Source organism: Aplidium turbinatum, chromosome 14, assembly GCF_918807975.1.
Source record: "Aplidium turbinatum chromosome 14, kaAplTurb1.1, whole genome shotgun sequence".
Classification (NCBI taxonomy): Eukaryota; Metazoa; Chordata; class Ascidiacea; order Aplousobranchia; family Polyclinidae; genus Aplidium; species Aplidium turbinatum.
The window spans coordinates 12,970,646-12,987,238 of NC_137485.1; the positions used below are offsets into that span (position 1 = coordinate 12,970,646).

The 16,593-nt window shown below is 36.8% G+C and overlaps 1 protein-coding gene across 2 annotated transcripts; it reads right to left on the reverse strand.

Annotated features, from left to right (window-relative positions):
* Positions 1-846: 846 nt before the first annotated feature.
* On the reverse strand, positions 847-12,194 carry LOC145783153 (PRELI domain containing protein 3B-like). 2 transcript variants are annotated; one of them, XM_082594944.1, is made up of 2 exons: positions 12,137-12,194; positions 847-2,399 (listed from the first exon to the last, which is right to left on the reverse strand). In XM_082594944.1, exon 2 carries the CDS (start codon positions 2,366-2,368, stop codon positions 1,676-1,678), a length of 693 nt encoding a protein of 230 aa, XP_082451070.1. In that variant the 5' UTR covers positions 2,369-2,399; positions 12,137-12,194; the 3' UTR covers positions 847-1,675. The 2 variants fall into 2 exon arrangements, with proteins under 2 accessions (XP_082451070.1, XP_082451071.1); XM_082594945.1 differs by lacking the exon at positions 12,137-12,194 and adding an exon at positions 4,097-4,114.
* Positions 12,195-16,593: the final 4,399 nt, after the last annotated feature.

Below are 16,593 nucleotides of genomic sequence, written 5' to 3' on the forward strand. Positions count from 1 at the left end.
ATCAACTTGACATTAAAAGATGACAGTGACATAAACAGACCAATAGGACATCTTTATTGTGTTGGAAACAAGTTAAGGGCTACCTAAGTGCTCAATTTCTATCCAAAACTTGTTATTTCAGGCGCATTGTGTTTCTTTTTATCCATGTCAACTCTGATGTTATTTCACTCGAGTTTCCGTCAACCATTTACTTGTTGCACACGATGTCTTTCGTATGTTGCATGGCTTACCTCGCTATGCAAGTGCTCGCTCTATTCAAATTGGAAAAAATATCTTGACTTTTGATGCAGTACTTCGCAAATCTCTTTACAACTTAGATTTCACTCTTCAAAAATTTGTTACATGAATGCCCTTTACAATTCTGACGCTCTTGTCAAATCAATCGCCTATTTCTATGATGCCATTAGGTTAGGTTTGGTACGGTTAACGTCCCACATCACATGATGCATGTGAAGCCTCATTACGGCTCTTGTAGCCTACACTTGTTTTCGCTGCGGTGGACGGAAATAAAAACAAGTTAAAGAAGGGTACCGCAGGTGATCAACAAAATTGAAAAGTGTCTTGTATTAAAGTGTAGATGGGGAAGAGTCGAACACTGACTTTTCGATTCACAGCTCAGACATTTATTGATATCATTTAGGTTTATTGTTCCCAAAATTGCTTGATTCTGATGAAAGTGCTATCTTTGAATCAGAAACCAGGAGTTTTAAAGTGCAATGCAAAAGATGATTGTTGTTTTGATATTAATCATTCTTTTAATTTAGTTTTAAATTGTTTGGGAAATTTACATTCCTAAGCCGTGTGAAAAGTCTAATTAAGATTACTACGGTACTCTGACAACTATCATAAGGTATTAACAAAAGTATATTTGAATTCAAAACAGATGAAGGCGTCAATTTCAATTGTTTTTAGATTTTCCAATCTGCACTAATGTTTTCTATACAAATTAGCTAGTCCACTTCACACAAACTCCCGGAAAATATCTGAGCAACATAGTAAACTACAAAGCACCAGCATCTTCACAGGTTACATTAGCAACTGTTTGTATAAAAGATTAAACCGAAAGGCTCATACAGTTCTCAAACTTTAAAGTCATAATTGTAACAGAAAAAAATAACATCACAAAACATTGTTAGGACTTAGAAATACAACTAAAGAAAATGTTATCACAAACGTAGGATTTAACTGAAGTATTTGAATAATGGTATTTACAATAGCAAACTGGCATATATTGTGAACTGTGACATTTGAAACTAAGACATCTCATCTGCAATTCGATTAAAATTATAATAATTATTAATATTTATTTGCATCAGACAAAGCTTCAGTGTACAAAAACTTGCAAAAAAACAATAAAGGAGGCATAAGCCTCTTCAAATTTATGTTACCCAGATAGTCAATAAAATCTTACAATTAAGACAAATACTCTATGTTTTTAAAACAAGAAAATTTTGGATTTTGAGACATATGCCAACTGCACTAAGAGATTAGCCAAATACAATACATACTTTGGTATCATATTCATCAAGTAAAGAAATTCTATGTGTGTCACATTTGATACACGCAAAAACTAAACTGTAAACATTATACTATATTAAGAACAGTAGCCACATAAATAGTAAAAAACATGACATTCCCTAAACATACAAAATTAGATTAATAATTTTTAAGGACTTTACGTTTGTGCAGACTTCGTTATGAATTCATTTAGTTCATCCTTGAGATTTTCTTCCCATTTTTTCCCAAATTCTCCTATGCTCTGTTGTAAGGTAGAGAATTCTTTCATTGTGTTTGAAGCAAGGCTTTGCATTTCACCAAGAGTTGCAGATGACTTAATTCTTTCCACTTCTTCTCTCACTTGACTAATAACATATTCGATTCCTTGTCGCCCATGAATGGCATTGTTTTTCATCGTTGTCCCCATTGCATTTTCTAAAAAACCTGTGAATGACAGATTTTTGCAAGTAACGTGCCATTCTTGCTTGAGCAGGGTCGCAGAGGGGTCAGTAGGATGAGGAGTGTAAATGAGTTTTTCGTCGACAACCATGTAATCCAGGAAGTTATAGTTACGAGAAGTCAACTCAAAAGATTTTTTTGCAGGATCTAAAACCGAAAATTCAACGGCATGAACAGTTTTGGTCAAGTCCAATCCAATTAGTTTTGATATCCAGTTAGTGTATGTATTGGACCAAACGGACGATATCAGTCGCTTTGAATGTAGTTTTCCTTCCCTGTCAACACTTCTATCATAAATATCTGTTCCATAGACATTGTTTGATTCAGGATTGGGATATTTCCTTAATGCAGCTTCGACCACTTTATCCCATGAGTGTCCAAACTTGTGTTCATCAATGGAAAACCAAACCATTTTTTTAATTTTTTTTTTGATGAAATTGATTCTGCATGAAGAAAAAAATTTAAAGTTTAGAAAAATTGTAATAATTTGGTACCAGTAAGTCAACTTCAACTTGCACATGTAATTCTCCTTCATTAAATTCAGTTACAATATACTTACTAAAAACCTTAACAGCCTGTTTCATCTTATCAGGATCATCAGAACGATCCTATTCAAATAGAATTATTGATTCAACGTAACGTTGATTTTTGAAAACATGAATCGTATTTTTTTAATCACTATTACAGGGGTCCCACTCAAGATTTTCCTTTTTTTTTATGATTTTATGCCAAAAAAGTCAAAAATTTTATCCTTTTTCTATGATTTTACATCAGAACTCGATGTTTTGTAAAGTTTTTCTTTTTATATTTTAAACATAAGAAGCAATTACGAAAAAACAGTCAATGCAAGTAGTCATCAAGTCAAAGTAAACATACAGCTTTTGAGTAGAAGTAGAAAACATAATATATATACTGTAAGAGCTTGTTATACTTTAGCCTACATAATTTCAATATGGTCAATTTGTTTAGCTTAGTTCAGAGCAAGCTGCACTTTAAAAATCAAATCAATGCAACAACAGACTTGCGAAGGCATTGGAAATAACTAGTACTTCTACTGTTCTTTAGAAGTACTTCTACTAGAACAGTATAATACCTAGTTACAAATAGCTACAGAACTATATTTTAACACTAATAGGGGCTTGTCTAAAATACGAGTGGCCACTATATATGGTTAATGTAACCCAAAGCTGATCTAGCCCTATTTCAAATCTCGAACCGAGCCATAACCTCACTTAAAATAAGTTCAGGCTTTAACCCCAAACTTAAAATAAACCTCCATCATAACCAATGATCCTTACTCGACTAGTGGCCAAAGTAACCCTTTGGAAAACTATAACGGCCATTCATAGTTTAGAGCAGCCTCTTCACAACACTAAATTGGAAAATGATTGGATGATAAAATTTTCTGATAAGATGTAAACAAAATTTTCAGACATTTTCAATCGGATGAAAATTGAAAATGTGCCGTACAATTCAAATAATCAGCCAAAATCGAAATATAATTAAGTACAAAAAACCTAAGCCACAGTAAATCAGGAAAATGCAAACAAGTGAGAGAGAGATACTGATTGCAAGTCTGCACAATTTAGGCTACTTCACACTCACAGCAAGGCAGTTAAAACATTTCACGAACAAAATAGAAATGAAAGAAATAAGACTGAAAATGGCCAGTTATTTCAATTGCAAAGTCAACTTAAATTGTTGAGACAAAGTTAATCGGTATGATAGTTAGTTATGATTAGGTTAGGGATGGGCAAAATAGAATACCGAATATAGAATAACCGGTTGTGAAGCCTAACCGGTTTCAAAATGCATATGAAATCGGATAATTGAAACCGATTTAACGATCGACTTTGTACCACTTCGTCTGGTCGCAACAAATTTGCTGCAGCGAGTAGAATTGTTTATCGATTTAGTGCAATCAGGCATAGGAAAACACACGAGTTTAGTTGTTTGCATTAAAGTGATCTTTCTTGTCAAGCGCTTTGTAGTCCTCACAGTCTTGCGGAAGTACGTCGGATAGTTGATTTGTGTTAGCTTTTACTATGTCAGTACAGTGACATGGACAAGTTGTTGAGCAGTGGGATTAAAGATGCTACATGCAGTAGTGAAGATGAATCAGCAAATTTAGCTTCCCCACCTTCAGAAATAGATACCTATCTCACGTAGTTGAAATCATCCACTACATCTGTTGAAAAGGTCCTTGTTTGGTGGAAAGCAAACACAAACCAATTTTCTTGTTTATATCAGTTAGTTTCAAAATATTTTTGTGTACCAGCCACATCTGCTTTTTCAGAAAGATGTTTTCAAGTGTAGGTTTAAGTGTCACCAAATTGAGATCTCGTTTTACTGACCAGTAAAATTAACCAAACACCAGTGTTTCACATTTAGAAAGCCTAAATTTGTTACACTGCAATAAGCAATTTTTGTGATGTTTATTGTTTTTGTAAACATATAAAAATCACTAAAATGTGTCGATGGTAAAAACGGTCAATTATTCTAGAATCGATATCTGTATATATTCTATATTCGGTTTCAGTATTCTAGAATAGCTAATTATTCTATTTTGGCCATCCCTAGATTAGGTACAATAGGTTTAGATTAGGGGTAGATTAGAGTTTAGGCTAGGGGTAGATTAGGGTTTGAGCCAGAGGAGAGAGTTAGTGTTAAAATGTATTAAATTTCTAAATGGCAATTTCTAAATTCGCGTTAAAATATAGTACAGTCAGTAACACATTGCTTGCAAATGGCCTATATAGTTTCCTTGCCTAGCCCTGCACTTTTTCCCAAAACATTGCTGTCAAATTATTCTTTCACCATTCTCCCACAATAACTGCAATGTCTTGAAATCAGTGTCTACTTGTCTATGTCTAATGACATTTAAAACATGCAATGAAAGTATCTAGCTACGCTCCTTTTCTAATTCCCGCTCCACAGGCAACGCTGGACTTGATTACGCAACCACATGTTATCCTAAATCATCGCATTCTCAGTCCTCGAATTTAGCGGCGGCACACGGCAATTGCCGTGGTAAATGCCGCCGCAAACGTCATGATGGCCATTCTGCTACGGCAATAAAAATGCCGTCGCAAAATGAGCATTTAATTTGGACAAAAATTATTCAAAAATTCTTCCTGTTTGATTTACTTACAGCGGGAGTTTAATCAGCAGAAACATCGCACCAAGACCTCACCTCGGACTATTTTACTTGCTGTGAACACTCACGCAGTCTTCGAAATTAGCATATTTTTACTTTGCAAAAACGTTGACGAGGCCAAACGGCAAAAGTTGAAATTGCCTCGGCAATTGCTGTGAACGTTTATTACGAAAAAATTGTACCAAAACATGTAAAACGAGAGGAGAAAAAATAATCGAATTGTCTATCACGACCGCACGGTTTGATTTGTTGTGATGTAATAATACCAAAAGTAGTGATAAAGCGATCAACGCGATACGCACGCTGTTACGGTGATTCACGTTATTACTCATTGGGGGGGAAAAGTAAGTTAATTTTGGGTTGATTCAACGTTCGAGTCAGCACAAATCGATTTAATTTTCCCGGCGAGTAGAGTTATATCGCGTAACAACAATGCCCAATAAGAAATTTACGTTTGTTTTACATTAATTCGTCATCTAGCGACGTCAAATTATCATGAAATAACGTTAATTGCTCAATCAGGTACCGATAACAAATCAATAGCTCCCTGCGAGAAGATTGCCTCGATTTACGTATACAGTAGGCTACACTGACATAATTTCGGCACAAATAGGATACTGCGAGCAACACAACGTCTGTTGGATAAAGAACTAGTCTCGTCCTGTTGCTCAACACAACAAACAGTGTACCAGCCTCATTTTTGTAATCAAATATCGATTTCGCTTTTAAAGCATCTTCAGTTTGATATTGTCAAGAGCAAAATAATAATACACAATTCTTCAAAGGTTAAAAGTTTAGATATTATTATTATTATTTTGAATTTTTTTATTATTATTTTGCTCTTGACAATATTAAACTGAAGATGTTTTAAAAGCGAAATCGATATTTGATTACAAAAATGAGGCTGGTACACTGTTTGTTGTGTTGAGCAACAGGACGAGACTAAAGATAAGAGACAGTCAATCGCTTCAAGTGGACAGTTTGCTGGGTGGTTCACTAAAAACAGACAAGTTTTATTAGTCAATTGGATAAAGAACTAGTCAGAATCGGAATCATCGGAGGATGAGGTTGTCGCGTCGTCACTGGAATACTTGAAGACGCAAAACTGCCCGTTCATGAACGCGCGATGCCATATGATCGGAAGCATTACTTTCCTTTACTGCCGAAGAACCATTTATCCAATTTTGTACCACTTTTTATATTCGCAACGACACCGGTCAAAAATAAGCATTCGATGAAAGAATAACTTTTGCGTAACAATTAAGCCAGTATTTATAAGGTTGCAAACTTTTTACAGTTCACAAGAGCATTGTCAGCGCATAAAATAGCGTGCGTGATGCTCTGGGCTACCGCCGTGTGACACACGATGAAGAAGAAGCGCATAAAATTTCGTTTGATTAAAGCATACGGCAATTGCCGCCGCAATCCAAGGTTTGTTGATTTGGCGACGGCAATGTTTTTGCCGTCGTAGATGGAAGCTAATTTCGAGGGCTGCATTCTACAGACGGCGTCACAATCGGTACATAACTAATTGTGCTGTCATCATGGTTGGAACTTCACAACTATTACACATTAGGCCACACAATTACAGATTTTTTTATTTTTACATGCTCAGTACTCTATCACAACTAAATTTTATGATATATTTTATGATGGTGTCTAAATTTTATGCTATTTTATGATTTTTTCCAAATCAAGCAAAATTTTATGATTTTTTATGATTTTATGCTGAGTACCCCTGCTATTACCAAAAAAGCGAGATGATCACATTTCATACAACAATAACTAGGGCTCGCAAAAGTCAATAAAGTCAAAAAATTTTAAAGACCTCGTCTATCCATGAATCAAAGAATAAAGTTGTTTTCAGCATCCAGGGGACTGTTTCTAAGAAGTTTATAGGTCAAAATAAAGTCAAAGTTGACAATAAAGTCGAAATTTGTCAAATTATGGCTATTGACAAACTTTTTGTGTTTCTTGAAAGTAATTTTTGTCAATATCCTTGTGGCAGCATTGTAAATCAGGAACTGTCACAATTAAACCACATTAACCATAAAAGCAGGAAATAGGTCACAATGCCCACGGATCAGCAGTAACTTTTATCGCAAATTGTCCATCGTTTATTGATTGTTACGTATTTAAATCATTTTTATAAAACACTCCCTTTTTACAAACGTCGTCTTTTCGAAGATCAACAGTTTGGATTTTAGAAATAGCCTGACAACACAAAAATGCCTAAGCAAGCTAAATCGTCTTTAGCAAAAGTTAGACAGATTTGTGGAGATTTTCCTATTGCCAATAAACACGATGCACTTTTTATAATCCATAAAACCACTTGACTTTTCGACAAAATACTACGTTTGGGTCTGAAATCGACAAAATATTATGTTTGGATAACTGGTATCAATTCAAGGAAGAACTGTGCCCTCTACAAATAAGCAATTTCGTTAGGTCAAAATAAAGGTCAAAAATTTTTAAAGTGGGTTTGTTTTGACCAGTAACTTCCAGAAGGTACGATAATGTTAGGTCATAAGAACCTAACATCTTGTTCTGGTCAAGCTTGTTCTGGTCAAGCTTTCCCACCCTTAAACATTTTTGTGACGTCATGACTCGGCCACCAATCTATGCCATCAATCGGCCACCCCCACTAGTGGGGAACAAACCGACGATGGATTATGATGATGATGACAACCTACTACCTGACAAATTGTTGGATCTAGTTGGAGAACCTTCTAGTCTTGCACATATGCAAAATCTTCTAGAAATACTTTACATAATAAGGATTTTGAAATCAATACAGGACAGTAACTAATGATAACATTTCGTTAGAATTATACAATTAAAACAGTACGCTTGGTCAAGAACATAATGTAGTCTGTCGTGAGGCCTCACATATTGATTGTAACAGATGATTATTTTGAGTAAATACTATGGAAGTAGGCAACGCTCTACTACATGAATACATTTCTATATGGCATATGAACCCTGGCTACAAGTTGCAAGCATAATGGTGCAACTTTGCTCGTTATTACTATATTATTAACCTAGTCAGGGTTTTGACGGAAAACTAAGTTACTCTTCACTCAAGCCTACCAACCGCTTGAATATAGGCTACGGTATATTTTTTACTGATGTTTAGTGTAGTTATTATTTAATTTTAAAACTAAAAGTCAACTCAGTCATGTTCGGAAACTTGAATAATTTATTGGTAAAGCTTTCGCCAACGCTAACCTGGACTAACAACAAATAACTGCCGAACACGCGCATTAAAATACAATTTATATATGTTTCTGTTCAATATAACATTTTGTGTGAAAAGCATTGCCGGTTTAAGCAGCTTCACACACGGAAGCCATGACATATTTTTTGTTCAATATAACATTTTGTGTAAAAAGCATTGCCCTACCTGCCAAGCTGATACAATCTGCAGACTTTACTAGGAATAGCACCTAAATGAACGGGCGCCACAGTGCTCCGCACCTAAATATCCAGACGCCACAGTGTGCGTGCCTATTTGACCGGCGCCTAAAAGACTTGCTCCCCAAAACACAGACGTTATCGCCATAGGCGTAGCCAAGAAGGAGGGGGGGCAAAAGGGGCCATGGTCCCCCCCTGAATTTTCAAAGTTTGGATTCCGAAGTTAAACCCTTTGTTAAAAATATAATATAATTTGTATCAAAAGAGAGTGCTCAACTAGCTCCTAATATAATTTGTATAAATTTATATGGTTTTCTAAGACATCTGATTATTAACAACCCCCAGGACTTATTTTAGACACACAGAAAGACACCAATAAATTTTGGAAATCGTAAATCGCGCAAAGTTTACCTGATTTACGCTTCTTTTAACTAATTTGTGGAAGCAATTTCAGAATCACTTACTCTGTTGGGTTTTTGTGCAGGTTTTATGTAGCTGAGTTTTTTGTGTTCTCTAATTTTAGCCGCAGTTTTTGCCCGTTCGTGTGCAGCTACCTTTAATAAGTTAATAGCTGTTTATCTGCTAATAAACTTCATACAAATATTACCCTGAAAGTGTTTCCAGAAAGCGCTATAATCCATTATTTGAGTGTAATTTTGCAAAAAATTTTACGAGAGAGTATGCCCCCGGACCGCCCTAGAATACGCGTGCCTTCGGCACGCTCTAACCCCCCAACAGCTTTATTGCTTCCCTTGCTTAAACCACCAGGATACGCCATTGCACATCAGGTGGCGACATCTTAAATCAAACACTTTGTCATTCTCTTCAATTCATTAAATATTTGCCCCAGAACTAAAAACAAACTAAACTGAACGGCCACAAACATGCGTAGCCTAACGATTGAGTCACTTCATGTTAGAACTTAGTTTAAAAAAAGAATCACCTCCTAGTGGTATCGAACTCATATCCTTGGGAGTAAGAGCCAGACAAAAATCGCACGCGCCACTGACTCACTTGGCAAAGGCGGTTGAATTTAGAAGTTATATATTCACTTTTTTTCATTTGTTCTTTGTCTTTTGCTTACAAAGAGGTGAAAAAAGAAAAAATACGCACCAGCACGCATGCGCAGTAAAAGCGACGTAAAGATTATAAAAAAGGCATGGAACGGCTGTATTTACGGCGCCGTAAACGTAGCCACTTCCCAATCGTAAACACCTCGCTGTTTGTCATAAAATGACAATTGGCACCAATAGCAATTTAACAAAGCTTGTTATGATTAACCTGCATTACGCTATTATCATCAGGCATGGAAATTCACTGAATGCTTATAATTACCTGCTAATTCAACTACCCGTATACTTGCTTTATATCGAGCCTACTGCAAAGACTTTGTTGAGAAAAACAGCTTAATAGCTTACTAACCTTTCAACTGTCATTCCAAACAAATATTGTTTAAATGGGCTGTGGCTATATTTACACTATATAGTGTAATAATATCCTTAATAGTGTTGCCAGATAAGGAATTCTGCCCTAATTTGAGAAAAGTTTGAAGCTGTGGAAAACAAAAACTTGTATTTTGGAATTTTTTTTTAGTCCTGTGCGAAGATCAAAACCCTAATCTTATTCATAACTCTATTATTATATTGTATTTTGGTCCAGTACACATGGTACTACAGAGAAAAACATTAACATACTCGCACATGACAATTGATTGAAGAGAAAACAAAAATCACAAGGAACAGAGAAGATAAGACACAATCATAAACAGTTTTCGACATGTCGCTTAAATATTGCAATAGACATACTATTGACTACAGCATATGGTAAATTATTCCAAGTGTCGACTACTCTATTTGCAAAGAAAAATTTACGGCAGTTCAGTTGAGCAAACTGTTTATGTAATTTAAGCTCTAACCCTTATCTTAACCCTTCCTAACTTTAATCCTAACTCTGGCAACACCTGATAGTAACCATGGCATTAAGTATGGAAAAATGGCCACTTCCATTTAAGTATGTTCTACATAACATTTGCTAACTGTCTTCTAGCTGACTGGACCAGCTGCACTACAAATCTTTTTGCAATTTAAAAAAGAACCACATGTTTAACACAGTAGGAGCCTACCCACCAACTACCACCCTTCTCGTGTCATGAGCATAAGCAATCACTGTGAGCCTTACATCTGCTCATCGAAATTCCACATCAAATAGTGTTCAAACCAATGCATGCTACATATGCTTATTCTTGCAACTTTCGACGGATTATTGGGATTTTTCGAGAGAACCCCAAATGAAACTGGCAACTGCGATGTGTGTTCCTATGATATATTTAAGGCAGTGGCTATTTGACCGGCGCCGGTCTTTGAATCTGAAACACTATTTGACCGGTCATGACGTCACTATACAGTCACTTTTTTCTTTTTCTCTTTCAAAGCAAAAGACGAGAAGCGCATATAAGTTCTAAATCCAACTATCTCATTCAACTGGTTACGTGGCGCGTGCGATACGTCGCCGCCTCCGACTCTAGAGGGACTGAGTTCGATACTACCCAGAAGCGTTCTTTTTTTTATTTATTTATTTTTTAACTAAATTTTGACACGAAGTGCATTTTTGTAGTCAGTTTTTAATTATTTTTTATGTCTTTTCAAATGTGAGTAATAAAGTTAGAGTTTTTTTAATTTGCTGGAATTTGAGAATTTCTCTGGGTAATTTTCCGATTGTAGCCGTGCTAACTACTGATACGGTATATATAGCCTACTACATAATTTTTCAATTCAGGCACGTTTTAAACTTTTCAAGGTTTTGCCACCTTTTCCCGTTCATTAACGTGCTGGTAGGTCTATATCGATTTTTGTAGTTAGTATCTTTTTCGTCCCGGACGCGTTAATGACGAAAAATAAAATGATTGATTGATGTGACCGTGTTTGCCGAACAAAGCAATACATTTTTGCTCTCAACAAGTAAGTTATATACAATGCTTCTTTTAAAAAAATGGTAATGGTATGTAAATGAAATGCAACTCAAATTAAAAATTGACTACAAAAATGCACTTTGGGTCAAAATTTAGTTAAAAAAAAAGGAACGCTTCTGGGTAGTATCGAACTCAGTCCCTCTAGAATAGGAAGCGGCGACGTACCACACGCGCCACGTAACGAATTGAATAAAATGGTTGGATTCAGAACTTATATGCGCGCTTCTCATCTTTTGCTTTGAAAGAGAAAAAGAAAAAAAGTGACTGGACAATGACGTAATGACGGTCAAATAGTGTTTCAGATTCAAAGACCGGCGCCGGTCAAATAGCCACTGCCTATATTTAATGTACTGCTTGCTCAAAATGCATCGGTGAAAATTAAATATTGAATTAAACTCTTGAAAAACTGAACCTGTTTTTTTGCAGAGACATTTTATGAACATCCGATGCTGATACCTAATTACGGTATGCTGGCAAATATATCTTAAGCTGCAGTACCGGTAATTCATACAACTACAAGAATAATAATTGTGTAGTAGAATGAAACTGAATTTAAGCCAATTTTTTCACTAACATTCACCTTTCAAGAAGCTATTCCTCTATGCTTACTACAACACGCTACCCACAAAATGCACACTCACCAATTCGGTGTCCTACCGTACTTCAAGTTACGCAACACCAAATCACGCGGCACTTTCGACCTTTCTTTGGAAAAACCTTCAAAAAAGATTGCATAATATGTTCCTGAAGAAACCAAAGTTGCCAGATAAACGTTTTAGTTTTTGGATAGAAGTCCTTACTTTGATGAATTCAAGGTCAAATTATAGCAATTCACTCGTGCCTTCAACAACATTGCGCTACTTATTACCTTAATTTCAGTAATACTTTGACAAAATTACAATTATTTGATGAAACACTTGCGGGCTTAATGACTTATAGTTACAGAGATGCATTGTAAAAACGTAAAAAGATCAAAAAAAAATTAGTTGTATATAAGTTTAAAGGAAAACCTTTTTTAATGTCCCACAATCTTTCATTTAAGTTAATTAATATATCTTTATATTTTCAAGAAACTACAGAAGCGGTTTAATGAATTTTTTTTAATAATCTTGGATAACATTAAAAATCTATCAAATGTAATCAAGATCATATATGTTTATCTGGCAGCATTGGTGTAACCAAGTTGCCATGTCAATACATTAGTTTAATTCTTTTCTTGCAAAGAAAGTTGGCGGAACAAAAACTTTTATTTTGTCTGTTTGTGGGAAGAGTTAAAGTACAGTGCAAGCATTATGCAAAAACTGCATGGCCTACCGTTGTTTTAGAGGTTGTAAAGTGGCCCGGTTTAAATGATGGCGATCTGTATAAACAGGCCTTGACAACGTGCGAACTGGAAGTCGGACCGAAGGCCGATGTATTTTCGTTTTAAAGTTTGAGCTAAATTCACATTGTATCTCTTTGAAATGGTAGTTTTGACTTTTGAGAATCTAAATTGTCACAGTGTGATTACTGAGTTTCAAATCACTGAAAACACAAACAAACTAGCACCATAACAACATTACATTTCACAACAGTCAAAAAAACAGAGAAAAACGGGGCCTAAATCAGTCATGAAGTCAGCTGCTTCATCTGTTTTACTTCTCAATGAGACTAATTACAAAGCATCAACAAATTACGTTTAAAGCAGTGGTTCCCAACCGGAGAGCAATTTATTTTACTGATGAGGTTTCTTTGTAATGTAGGCTAGGCTATAGGTCAAGAAACTTTATATCAATTTGACAACCTCTCTATCAATTTATTATGCTATTTTGTAAGTTGTAACTTAGTTACATTTTTTAGGTCTTGAGGGATATTTCCATTTGCCGCTCTGATACACTTCAATGTAGTGCTGGTTTTTTGCTTACAAGCTCGTTTATCTTTTTGAACATTTTTTTCCCATCAAGACGAATTTTCTCCATTTTTAAACATTTTTCTTCAAGCCATTTTTATTACCTTCATGACACCCTTTTTAATTTTGAGGTTTACTACACGATATTGTATTGGATTTTGTTTCAATTTTCGACGTTTGTCCATTAAACTTTTTATTTCAGAATTGAACCAATAAGTTGAAGTTTTCTTGCTCTGGTCCACCTTAGGAATATTAGTGATTTGATGCATCATAGTTAACAAGGCCGAATATTGGGGCGAGTGGCCTATGTATCCTTTCCCAGCAGTAGACGATATTGGTTCAAGACGAGTCGGCGTCAGCAAAATCTCCTCTCTATCCAGGAGCGCCAGTGATTGAAAATCAATCACACACGTGGAGGCTCGACCGTCCCATTAGCTCCCACAATGGGACGGAGCCTATATTAGCTCCCACAAGGACCTGCGCATAATTAAGAATGTGTATTATCAACAAGCTGCAGTTTGCCTACCGCAAGGTCTTTTTGCATATTTTGAAATTCAACGTGGAATACCCAATTCTTGCACTAGAATACGAAGGCGACTGAATGAAATTGCTCACTACTCTCTTGACACATAGCCTAGGCTATTGCGCATGGATCCATAACATTGACTGCCAATAACTCGTTTTGTACATTTTGTTCTTATTGCTTTCGTTTTATTCACATTCACTTGTAAGTAGCCTACTTTTTTGAAGAGCGAATCCGACAGAAAGTTTATATCAGCAAAATTCAGGCTTTATGCAGTGGCGTAGCTATAGGGAATGTGCCGCCCGGGGCGCAAAATTTTTTTTCCCACGAGATTTTTGGTCTCATTGATTCTAGTCACTCTAAAAGTAAGATTTTCCGAAAGTGTTTTGAGAGATTGGTTGATTCAGATTGCGAAATAACTATTTGCCAATGAAATTGTGCAATGATAATAAAATATAAGCTTTCCCTAACCCTACTTTTTTGAAAAGCTCTTGTGCACCGCAAAAATTAATTTAAAGAAAAAAAAAGTTTGACTACGACGGGCGTCGAACCCCCGTTCTCCCGATCAGTAGGCAGAGAATGAAACCACTGAACCAACCGTGCCAACGAGAAAATGTTGCATTCACACGGTTTTAATACAAACTTTTACCAAAATATGTAAATGAGACAGAAATCTGGTGGGAAAAAAATTTTCGCCGCCCGGTCACCGAGATTGGCACAGTGAAGTTTCCGATTGTTGAGGTCTTGTTGCCGTCATTGAGAAAGATTCCGCCTGCGAACTGGAGTCGGCCGCTTTCGTTCGGACATGCAGAAGTGGGGCCTGGCTCCTTCATCAGAATGCAAGTGTGGTGCCCCGAAACAGGCCGTAGACCATGTCATCCACCACTGCCTAACCCACACGGTGCGCATGGTCTGAGGGTCCTGGACGACGAGACTGCTGAGTGGCTGATGATTTCCTGCCCTCCAATCTTGCCTGGAAAGATCTGCTCATACGCCGATGATAATTGAGAAAGAAAGGTGTGATAAAACCAGAAGTAAAAGCTGCTGTCGTCGTCGTCGTGTGAGCCTCTGGGGCCGAGGGTCTATCCTTTTCCCATCCCAGATTCACGATGCTCCTGGACTACACTGGAAGGCTACTAGAGAGCAGCCAGTCTTTGGTTTCATCATCCATGACACACAGACCTTCCACTCCGTTAGGTGGCTTGAAGATGGAACAGTCATTGATGATGTGGTCTGCAGTCTGTTCCTCGGCACCAAATTCACAGGAGGAGGAAGAGGCCATTCTCCATTGGTGCATGGTTGAGCGGAAAACCCCGACGCCCGTACGGAGACGGTTGAGGCGCACCCATGCCTGTCTTGGTAGTGTGAGGCCGATGGGGCGTGTGTCGGCGTCGGGCTTTTGCTGCTGTGATGGAGATGTAGCCTACAAGGAAGCTGAGAGCAGTGAAACTAGAAAATAAAATGTCGGAGTGGTTTGAAGTGAAAGTGGGTGTTCAACTGTTCATCCAGTTTCAGTACTCAGTCCGTTGCTTTTTGTCATAGTAAGGGAACGTTCAAATATTACGTAACGCTTTTTTTCCGAATTTTTGACCCCCCCCCCTCCCCCATGTAACGCCAACGTAACGCTTTTTTCAATCCCCCCCTCCCCCATGTAACGCTTTTTCACTACGAATTCAGCACAAAAAACTACCATTCCGTACTCGAAAGCGTTACGTAACGTTTTGCTTGAACCCCCTCCCCCCGATGTAACGCTAACGTAACGCTTTGCATAAACCCCCCCTCCCCCTCGAAGGCGTTACGTAATATTTGAACGTTCCCTAATCAATATTTTAACTGACAGATGACCGGGAAAAGACAATGGAAGGTTTTTTATTCGTTGACGATTTAGTGTTTGAGACAGTGAAAAAATAGGTAAAAAAAAAGTATGTCAGATGGAAAAATGCCATAAAAAATCAAAGGTTAAAAAGTGAATGTAAATAAATTGAAAGCAATAAAGACATGAATAAAATCTCCTAATTAGGCAGTCAACGTTACGGACCCTTGCGCAATATGTGGCAAGAGAGTAGCAAGTAACTCTATTCAGTGTATTAAATGCAAGTACGGTATTGGGTGCACAAAAGATGTTCAGACATTCATGGAAGGTTGATGAATGGGATGCGTTTTGAGCGCATGAAATGTGAATTGTGAAGGCATTGTGATTAATGAAACTTATGAGAAGCTTGGGAAATTAGGATGTGATGATAAAAGTTATTACGGAATTTTGCTATCTTAGAAGGGTATTGCACCAGCAAAGCAGTGACGGAAAGGATACGTACGGGTAGAAAAAGTTTAAACAAATATCCGGCACACTTTGTGGCGGAATGCTTTCTAGCAGATTTAAAGGAAGTATATACAAGATGTGTGTAAGAAGAGTGAAGGGTTTATGGAATCGATTGCTGGGCGATGAAGAGAATACCATTACGAAAATGCAAACGACAGAAATGAGAATGTTTCAAATGATGTATTCCAAGACAATTATTGACAAAATTAGAAATGATAAATTGAGACAGTGGACTGTGTAGTATGGACAGATTGATGTTGAGGAGTACTTGGGTGGACATCGTCTGAGATGGGTTAGTAATCTTGAACGAATGGATGAGAACAATTTGAAAAAGCAAGTTTGGAATAAGGCAGTGACAGGAAAAAGT